Source organism: Mastomys coucha, unplaced genomic scaffold (assembly GCF_008632895.1).
Source record: "Mastomys coucha isolate ucsf_1 unplaced genomic scaffold, UCSF_Mcou_1 pScaffold22, whole genome shotgun sequence".
NCBI lineage: Eukaryota > Metazoa > Chordata > Mammalia > Rodentia > Muridae > Mastomys > Mastomys coucha.
In genome coordinates this window covers 153836343-153846774 of record NW_022196905.1, presented here as the reverse complement: position 1 = coordinate 153846774, position 10432 = coordinate 153836343, and the positions used below count along the sequence as shown (strand labels likewise).

Sequence of the window (10432 nt, the reverse complement as noted above, 5' to 3'; positions counted from 1 at the left end):
CTCCCTGGTCAATTTAAGAATGCTTTCAACGAGAATAGAAATTGAAATCAAATCTGTTAACTCCTTGTCGAAGACAGCTTAAAGTGCAGGAGGAGAATGAGCTGGGCTACTGTGGGGCATCCTATTCAACACCTCAGATCACTCTGTGTGTGTGCATGTGTGTGAGTATATGTATGTATGTGTATATGTACCTATGCATGTGCACATGTGTATATTTTTGTGTATGTGTATGTGCATATGTGTATAGATGTGTGCATGTGTGTGTAAATGTGTGTATATGTGTGTTGTGTATGTGCTTGTGCATGTGTGCGTGCATGTGTGTACATTTGTGTGCACATGTGTGTGTGGAGGCCAGAAATCAGGCTCTTGTGCCATTCCTTAGTGGTGCCATCCTTTTCCCATTTTTTTCTTAGTCATAGTCTTTCATATACCTAGTAGGTTAGGCTGTTGGGCCAGCAAGACCCAGGGATTTTCCTGGCTGTCTCCTTAGTTCATGGGTTATAAGCATAGATCACCACAGCAAACTTTTTTACACAAGTCCTGGACACTTGAACACAGATCTTTGTGCTTATGTGGCAGGCACATTAGCTACTGATTCATTTCCCCAGCTCCCAATCTTTGGGCTTGTGTGGACTTGGGGCTTGAGTTTGATTTTCAGTTGGAATCTGGCAGCCATTGAATTTTGGCAGAACTCTAACCATCATTGTAAGCTAGGGAATTTGTAATATATTACTTTTGCACAAACAAAATAATTAATATTTCTATATGAAGTCCTTTCACCAATCTTGGATTTTAATTGGTTGTTACTTTTATTGAGTAGATTTATGTAATCATAATTTTACTAAATTAGATACCACCACTTAAGAATAGTAATGAGGTATTTTTTCCACTCTGGAAAATATGTTTTAAGTCATCTTAACCTAATATAAACATTTTGGTAGTAGTTTTTAGAGGTCCCTCATATTTTTTTAAAGCAATAGAGTAGGTAGTGTTTGAACATAGCATCATAATTCTTACCAATTATATTGCTAAACATAAGGTTGTGGGCCTAATAATATATCATAATTCATACCTTATGGCCTGGTGGCAATTAGAATGCCATCTTTCTTTGCAATTGTGTGTAGCTAAATATTGCTTGTGTAAAAATAATGGTGAGGGCTTTACTATCCAGAAGGCTGCCTGTGACTACTTAGTTCCAGTGCTACTACCCTCATTACAGAGCTGTGCCTCAGACTTCCAGTGCACATAAAGAACTGGACTTGATCTCAGTTAGTATGACTGGTAAGTGTGGATATGGTGATGCTAGGGCTGGTGACCTACCCATCTTTTTATCCAGTAAATCCCATAGTCTCAGTCACACCGTGCTACACCTCAGTGGATGCACAGGCCATCTCTCTCCATGGTCGAGACGCAGATAGCTAAGCACAGATAGCCTCCCGTGCTGATGGAGGAGTTGGCAATTAGTCTACAAGGGGTTGGCTTCTGGTCTCTGAAGGTCAAAGGGGCCTCTGGAGAGACTGCCTGGCTCATGCTTTGTGATGCTCAGGGCACTGTTCTGGTTGAGCTCTTCCTGTTGTGCAAGCTTCTAGGCTGCCCCTGGCTGAAGACATGTGTGATTTGGATCACACATGTCTCATGGACCCACCTTCATAGAAGGTCTCCCTGTAGTGACCTTGTAACAAAATCTCACATAGTTATGTATCTGAAAAAAATTCACTTTGAAGATTTTAAAGCTCTATTGAAGTAAATGTAAGGAGTTGACAATGTCAGGAAATCAAATTGGATTGCCATGCTGTAATGGAGAAAGGAAAGATGATATTTTGATAGACTCCATTAAAATTCTGAACTGTAATCTCAATATTAATATAAGAATGAGCACAATGACCTTATGCGTGTCTGTCAGTGCAACGAACTGAGCCACTGTGTGTTTTCCAAGTTGACACACTGAAGCTGAGACCTCAGTGTGACAGCATGCATGAGGAAGTGGACCTTTGGGGGATGACAAGGTCATGAGAACAGAGACAGGACCCTGTGAAAGACACCCCAGAGGCCTTGTAGCCTCTTTCCTTTTGTTCCCACCACATGACCTTATAATGAGAAGATGACTATCTGCAAACCAACAGTTGTCCCTCACTAGGAATTAGCTCTCAAGAGATCCCAGACCTTGACCTTTCTGGTCAACAAGAGCTCTGAGAATGGGCTTTCTCTAGTCCACTCCCTTTGGGTAATTCTCTGGACAGCACAAACAGTTCATTTTAGTAATAGATACCACATCGGTGCAGTCTGAGCATTGCACACAGGAGCAGTGTTGGCACTTTATGGTCTACTCTGTATGGGGAGCCGTTCAAGGTTCCAATTCAGCCCAGATTATTGATATTTGCAATATATGAGGACTGGTGGAAGCCAAAGAAGTTTTGTGTCAGTAAGGAGCTAGCTCTGCCATAGCCTGTGGCCTGGATTCAGAGAGACGGGAGTGAAGAGATGACAGAGAGTCTGGATGGACCTGGCTAGGAGCAAGCTGAGCACCTCCTTGATTTCAGGAGGGCAATGTAGTTAGCCATGATGTTTCATTCTTCCTGTTGTGATTTCCTAGAGGGGGCTGTGGCCTCCAGGGAAGCTAAGTCTTAGACATAACAAGTCACTTCTTCTTGAGCATTCCTTTCCATTTGAAGCCACCAACCCAAAGCCCTCATAGCAACCACCTCCTTTACTGCAGAGTCAGCTGAATGCGGAGCCTCCAACAAGGCTAGGCTGCTTGTTGTGCTCTGATTGCTATAGTTACTCCTAGGTCTTAGTTTTAATACAGTGCACTCTCTTTGTGCTAGCAGGCATCCCTTGAAGCTTACATAAAGGAATATAAGGGAAGGTTGGGTGAAGGCTCTCTGTTGCTTCCACATAGCTGATCAGGAGACAAGAATTCCCAACAGACAGCACTGTCCACAAATGACTGAAACAGAATACAGTTGCACCCTTTTATTGGCACAGAAGTCCTGAAACAGCAGAAATGAATGAACAGGTCCAAGTGGCGGGGGGAGGTGGCAGATGGCTGGTAGAGCCACCGCTCAGAACTCATGGACAGTGGGCAGAAAGACATGGAGAAGCAGGCCGTCGCACGCAGGACAGCCGCCGGGCACACAGCAGGGAGTCATGCAGTGTTCCTAGGGGGGGCAGCACACTGCTCTGTCCCATGAGATTCAGCCTGCTTCTCAGGACTGTTGAAAGTCCAGTATCACCAGCTAGGAACTCGAAGCCATACATTTTGAACCATAAACATCCTGTCATCTACGCCAAGCTGAGGGGTTGGGTGAGGACAAAGCTTAACCGATGAATGCCAACACCACATGTACCCAAGGGAGATGCCGGGTGCCGGGAAGAGTGGAGGGACAGGACACAAAAACTCTACTTCTTGACCAGCATTGCTGTAGGCATGTTAAAGCCAAGGCAATGCATAATCCCCAGGACATGAGGGGCTTTGGGTTAAAAATAAGTATGTGGAATTAAAAGAAAATTCCTAGAAATAGTCTTTTAAAATCTGCATGTTGAAGAAAGGGAACACACCAATTGCATAACGTTATAAAATACGGTAATAAACATGTAAAACGGTCGTCGGGTTTGTAATTCTAATGACAGACAACTACAAAGAAATAAACATATGCCCTATGTGCTGCACCATGTGACAGCCACTGGTGGGGTAGTGGCCACTGTGGGGTAGAAACAGCTGCCTGGAGGACCTCCCTCCACTGCTCTGACCTCTGACCTCAGCCAAATGCCTCCTCGCCTCTGGCTATCTGGGAGAAGTGCGGTCCTAAAATTCAGTGTGCTATCAAGAAATGGAGAAGGAACCACCGAGCACGCACAGACCTGTACACACAGGAGGTCTTGGGTAGTCATCGTTACTATCCTGTGCTTTTGTGGAGATGCCTGGAGAGGAGACCTCAGGCATACGATGGCAGTCGCCTGCAGAAGCAGCCTGCAGTCACTAGGCAGCTCAGACAGGTGCCCACAGTCCAGGCTGTATCAGATACCGCTGTCCCAGAGTTGGGACGGCAGCCTGGTGCAGGAGCCCCCCTCAGGCTTCTTTAGGAGCGTTGGCTTCTTGCAGGGTGGTGGTGGAGGTGCACGGGGCTCCGGGTGCTGCAGGGCTTCCTGCCAGCCTTCTCTGGCCTCACAGAGCTTCCTCCTCCAGTCCAGCAGCTCCTGCAGAGCTACGCTTTCATTCTCAGAGAGCCTCAGCTGATGGATAACCTGCAGTGAAACAGAAGAAGCGAGGTAGCTACAGATGTACAGGTGACCGAGTTGAGCAGAGGAGGGTGGCAGCAATGGCAGGGGGAAGGACAGGGCTGGGGTGCAAAGAGTCAGTGGCCTTCCAAACCTCCAGCTGCAGAACACTGGAAACAGTGTGGGTCCAGGGAGTGAGAGATGACCTCCTGCAGACGGCAACATCATCAACAAGAGGTACAAGGAGTTGTTAGCAAGTACCACATCTCCCAAAGGGACAAGAGAAAGCAACATCAATCTGCCCTGCATTTCCTGAGTTTACAAACACTCCTGTGCCAGCTTGCATTTTCTCTTCATTTAATTCCTCTCTGAATGGATTTGCCGTTAGAAAAGCAAGCTTTACCCCAATGCAGGAACTGCTTATTCATTAACACACACATTCAGCAGGAATATCAGGGTGACATAGCCCACCTCAATCATATACTTTAGCCCAAGGGCAGACCCACCCATCCCCCACCCCAGAACAGTTGCTAGAACTGGCTCATACTGATATCCAACCAGTTCCCAAGCACAGGGGTAATAAGAGACAGCCACTAACATGCTGCCTACCAGAGGAAGGTTAGCTGTGTCTGAGAACACACTTGCCACCTGCTACAGTGTCTAGCCACATTACCCACGTGAGGACAATGGAGCAGAGACATTTGTCTAGGTGCTGGGCACTTTCTCAGATGGTGAGCCTTCCAACACAGGCACAGGCCCAGCTTTTGCTGGACAGCACCTGACATGCCATTGTATGACTTGCTTCTACTTCATTTACAATGGTTCCTGAAAACTAACCCTTGGCTATCTGGTTTATTTCAGCCTGGGTACAATGGAGTTACCTTGTGAGGGGGACCCCCCATTTCTGCCAGCATCTGGAATTTTATTACAGGCACCATTTTCTGGCTATTCTAACTATTTTAAAAAAAGAAGATTCTCCTTAAAAAGAATGAGATCCTAGAAGCCAGAGAGGGGATGCCAGGAGAGAAGTAAGAAAAACCTAGAAGATGGTTCTCTTTTCTCCTGGGCCCCAAATGCCTGGCACTTCTCCCGTTATATCATGACTTTTGATTAAATCAGAGAGAGTAGAGCTCTGTAGGACATGTACTGTGGCCCTCCCATACAGAACGGTGCCCAGAAAGACAAGCCTCGCCAGCAGTCCTGGGCCAAGTGTGAACCCACCCCTGAGTGGGCCGTTTAGTCATGTGAGAAACTTTTAAAGTTGCTTGTTCAAAGCGCCTCAGTCAAAAAGTTCAGATCTGTGTTTAGAATCTCTATGTACAGCATGGAGGTCCTCATTAGCAAAAGGAGCTTCCTATACATGTGAGCCAGCCATCAGAGCAGCGGCACCTCAGTGCTGGGCACCTCATCTCTGGGCTCATGGTCAACTGGTCCATCCCTACCTCAATCTCAAGGCATCCATAGACAAGGTCTCCAAAGCAGGATGTCTCCTTAGGACTTTGACTAGTCTCCAGGATGGCCTGCACATGCGACAATTCTGCAGACTGCTTCTACCCACTATGGAATGGACCAGGAAAGCAGAGCTCTGGGGAGTACATAGAATTTATTCAGCTAGTGGATGCTGTGGAGGGCTAGCAAGTGTAGGCAACTTTCTGTGAATCAGGCTGCTCCTGCGAGTTCTACAAAGGCGGTGCTATTAGTCTGTGGATGAGGCAGCTGAGGCACAGGTAAGTTCATTTGGCCAACAGCACACAGAGAAGGTGACGTGGGAGCCTGGGTTCTGAGCTATGGCTTTGTTCAGCTTATCGCCCATCTTCTTCTGTCCCGGCGCCCATTTAAGCTAGAGTCAGGGTCTCCTATTGCTAAGTGTGTGATATCAATGTGACTCTTCATGAGTGCATCTTAAGATCCCTCTGTTCCCCTCTGCTTACGTGAGATCCCACTGAGGCCAGTCTCCTGTGTCCTGTATCTGCTCACATTCAGCATACAGCATGGGGTAGGCAGAGGCACTTTTCTTCAGGAGTGTGGCCACAGGTAGTTTCCCCACTAGCATGATCCTAAACTCCATGCATCCTGGCAACACTGACTGGACTGAATGGCTTAAACCAACCAACCAACCGAACATCCAAACATTTGGAAGGACATGCAGTTAGAAGGAGATATGATAGGGATTCTGGATCCTCAGAGGACCTGGAGGATAGGAATAAGGGTTGGATATAATCAAGATACACTGTATCCATGTATGAAATTTTTAAATAAATACAAAACTAAAGTGAGAATGTGCTGATATCCAAAGGACCATACAACGAGAGCAGACACCGACTTCTTAACAGAAAACTGCAAGCTGGAGAGCAAAGGCACATGGATGGAATCACTGAGAGGCAACCCGGCACGCTGTCTGACAACAGAGCGAAATAAAGACGGTGCACAAGCTAAAAGTGCCCTCAGATAACATGCATCAACAGAGGCACAACAGGAAGGTTTTCCTTTATATAGGAAGAGAGTGATCTCAGATGGGAAAAAGGTAAAATTTAAGGTTGAGGAGCACTGTAATTAGCAAGCCTGCAGGTAAACATCAATTAGGAGCTTGGATCGTCTCCTAGACTTTAAGTCCCACACAGAACACACAAGGCTGCCAACGGTAACTGCACAAGCTGGAGGGATTAAGGAAAGGTTAAAGCTGGAGTTCTAGAAGTATCAGGAAAGTGAGAGAAGTAAAAACTATGCTAGAATGTAGTGATTCAAGCATGCATGTCCCACTCTCTAGCCAAACCACTAAAGGAACCGAAACACTGTTTAGGCTAGAAATTAAAACAAGACAAAGTGACTAGCAAATGCTCACTTAACCGTAAGAAAGCCAGGTGAGACAGCCTGTAACAGAGACCCGTTCCTAACAAAGAGTCAAACTTGAAACCTAGACAAAAGAACCCCAGCCTCCACTTAGCAGATGGCACTGGGCTCCCACTCACCGTGCCCTCCTCTCTGTCACAGACATAAACACCCCTCTACATTTCCACTATAGTATGGACTCTTTTCATCATTTTCCAGGACAACCAAAAGGATGCCAGATGTGACCGTCCATTAAACCTCCAAAAAGCGCAGCTTTGAAGTCAGCATCACACTGACCTGAGCACAGAGGAGCCTGTCTCCAAGGTGACTCTAGGAAGCTGCCTATCCCAGTGAGACTGGCAGGCAATTTGACAGAAAATATCTCAAATCTCCTGAGTCACGGTGTCTTCTCCTGTGTGTTCTTGTGTGTATATGTGGTGTGTGTGTGTGTGTGTTTGCATGCATGTGTGCGTGTGTTGTGTGTGTTGCATGTGTGTGCATGTCTATCGCATGTATGTGTTGCATGTGCCTGTGTGTGTGTGTGTGTGTGTGAGCGTGTGTGTTTTATAGGTTCTGGTTCTTGAACTCAGCTCTTCATGTTTTTACAGTAAATGCTTTGCATGTATGTGTGTGTGTGTTGCATGTGTGTGTGTTACATGTGTGTGTTGTGTATTGCATGTGTGTGTGCACGTGTATGTGAGCATGTGTGTTTGTGTGCGTGTGTGTTTTGTAGGTTCTGGTACTTGAACTCAGCTCTTCATGTTTTTACAGTAAATGCTTTGCATGTATGTGTGTGTGTGTTGCATGCGTGTGTGTTACATCTGTGTGTGTTGTGTGTTACATGTGTGTATGCACGTGTACGTGAGCATGTGTGTGTGTGTGTGTGCGTGTGTGTTTTGTAGGTTCTGGTGCTTGAACTCAGCTCTTCATGTTTTTATAGTAAATGCTTTGCCAACTGAATGATCTCCCCAGCCCTTGTCTTTCTTTTGGGAAAACCAAAACCAAAACCAAAACAAATCCCCCTCTGTCTTTTCTTTTGGGAAGACAAAAAACAAAAAACTTTTCTCTCTTTTGAGAACTTTTCTGTATTTACTAGAAATACTCAAATTCCCAAGTACATTATAAAATGTGAAGCTTATGCACACAAACCATTAGCAAACCCTCCTAATGAGGGTGTCTGGGCTTGAAATACTGAAGGGAGTTCAGAGGAATGGAATCAGTGGCAAAGAGTTTTCCGTGGTTCCCTAATAAGTGAAACTCTGACTGATGATTTCAACAATCAGCTTGAGCTCAGAATAAATCCTTTCTTTGGAGAATACCACAGAACATTCCTCAGATTCTATTTTAGAGATTAGTCCTGATAAAGGGAAATTTATTAGGCGTAAAAGGAGAACTGGCGGACTTGCATTAAAGGGATGCCAGAATCCCAGCATTCTTGTTCTTCATTGTGCATAGGTGTGTCTAAGTGGAAGTTAGACATTCTACATCTTTGATGCAGAGGGATTTTAAGATGATGATTTTCAGAGGCTTGTCCCCAAAGAAAGACACTATGGGGCTAATAACATTTAATTTGCTTCATTTAGATCTATTGAATTTATTAGCTTGCGAAATTGAAGTATCCTGGTCTCCGTGGTTAATATAAGGGCTTCAGCGTCTCTGCGTAACAAGCCAGTGCCATCACGCTACTGCAGTGTGGTCCAGGGCAGTGTAAGCAAGAAGCATTTCAAACACCACTTGGTGTCATGGAAACTCCTGCACCAGAGTCTGTCCCTTTTTGTGGTCTTATGATGTATTGGTAACAAAAAGATAGACATCAAATATTTGATTGTCGTTTGCTATTTCCCAAATAAACTGAGTATTATCAGTAAGAGGTGAAATGTATTTGCTAACAAAAAGATCATTTTGCTTCTGAAGGGAATCATTTCATTTTAGAGAAAGAACAAATCACAGGAGGTCAGGGGCACTGCCACATCTCAGGTCAGCGTCTGCTGGCTTCACACCAGGTGGAATTCACCCATTTATAAGACAGAAGTCACCCCGGGGTCTGCTGGCTTCACACCAGGCGGAATTCACCCATTTATAAGACAGAAGTCACCCCAGGGTCTGCTGGCTTCACACCAGGCGGAATTCACCCATTTATAAGACAGAAGTCACTCTCCTTCATCAGCATTTATAGACAGGAGGCAACTGTTATAGCAAGACATAGAAGGCGTCCCAATTAAACCTTCGGAGCCCATGGATCAGTCCTCGCCGCTACAACACAACGCATGGCCTGATTTAAGGAGATGCCATGGATGTCTTCCTGTGATACCCACAGTGTAGACAGAGCAGCTAGGCAAGAGAGATCTGTTCTCCTGTCACTCCATATTTAACCATTTGTGTTGGTAGAGTTGCCTTGGTAGAGGGTTTGCAGAGGATCTGCATTTTGAATAAGGATGGCCAGCTCAGCAACAGGAAAGGGGAAATAACACAGACTGTAGCTATCCCTGAACTTCACTCTTTACAGGGATCTGGAAGACATGGCAGGTCTGGAACTGGCGCTGAGTGGTAGCATGGCCTGAAGCTCCGCCCTGTGGAGAGCAGGGCTGGACTAGATGTTCAATGTGGCTCTAGAGCTTGGTCACAGAATAAGAGCTCACAATCATTTACCAGTAAGAACCAGTCAAGGGGTGAGTGACTGACATGTGAGAACAGGCATGAACGAGGAGAAGCAGCCGTGGAGTCTTCACATTGACTTGATGGCCTCCCCTAGATCTGCTGAAGGAATCCTGATGCCCAAATCAAATAACATCCGATGAGAGGGCTTCTCTCAGTGAATGGCCCTGGGGAATGGCCTCGAGTCCCCACCTTTGTTATGATAGAGAAATTCTCCAGATGCTGAGCCAGGCTGGAGTCACAGTGTGAGTGATTTAGGTGTAGTTGACACTCTCAGATGTGAGTTAAAACCAAGGAGAGCAGTACAGGAGGAAGAGAGAGGCTGGGGGCAGTTCTCATGTTTTAATTTCAGGTGTTAAATAAAATACTGTAACCATAGAAGTACATTGTTATGAACAACTTCAGCAACTTTTAAACAAAAAACATTTCATTTTGTTTTATGTGTGTGACTGTTTTTTCTACATGTATGTCTGTGTACCCTCTGTATATCTGGTGCCTGCCTAAGTCAGAATCCCATGGAACTAGAGTTCCAGGCAGTTGTTAGTTATCAGGTGGCTGCTGGGAACTGACCTGGGTCCTCTGTACGGATAACAAGGGCTCTTAGAAGTCGAGCTAAGCTTTCTTTCTTTCTTTCTAGCCCCTTTTAACAACTCTTTCTGTTTCGGTTCTGAAATAGTGACTGAAGGTTTAGAAGTCCTCATGTTAAAATGTTTTACATCTGTAACTTTGT

At 45.4% G+C, this 10432-nt stretch overlaps 1 protein-coding gene across 8 annotated transcripts in view; it reads right to left on the bottom strand.

Moving 5' to 3' along the window:
* Positions 1 to 2958: 2958 nt before the first annotated feature.
* Myo16 (myosin XVI) overlaps positions 2959 to 10432 on the bottom strand; it is a 509596-nt gene continuing 502122 nt past the window's right edge. For all 8 annotated transcript variants that reach the window (XM_031339016.1, XM_031339015.1, XM_031339017.1 and 5 more), the window contains one exon: positions 2959 to 4245. In XM_031339016.1, coding sequence (XP_031194876.1) covers positions 4018 to 4245 — 228 coding nt within the window. In that variant the 3' untranslated portion in view covers positions 2959 to 4017. The remainder of the gene's footprint in view (positions 4246 to 10432) is intronic.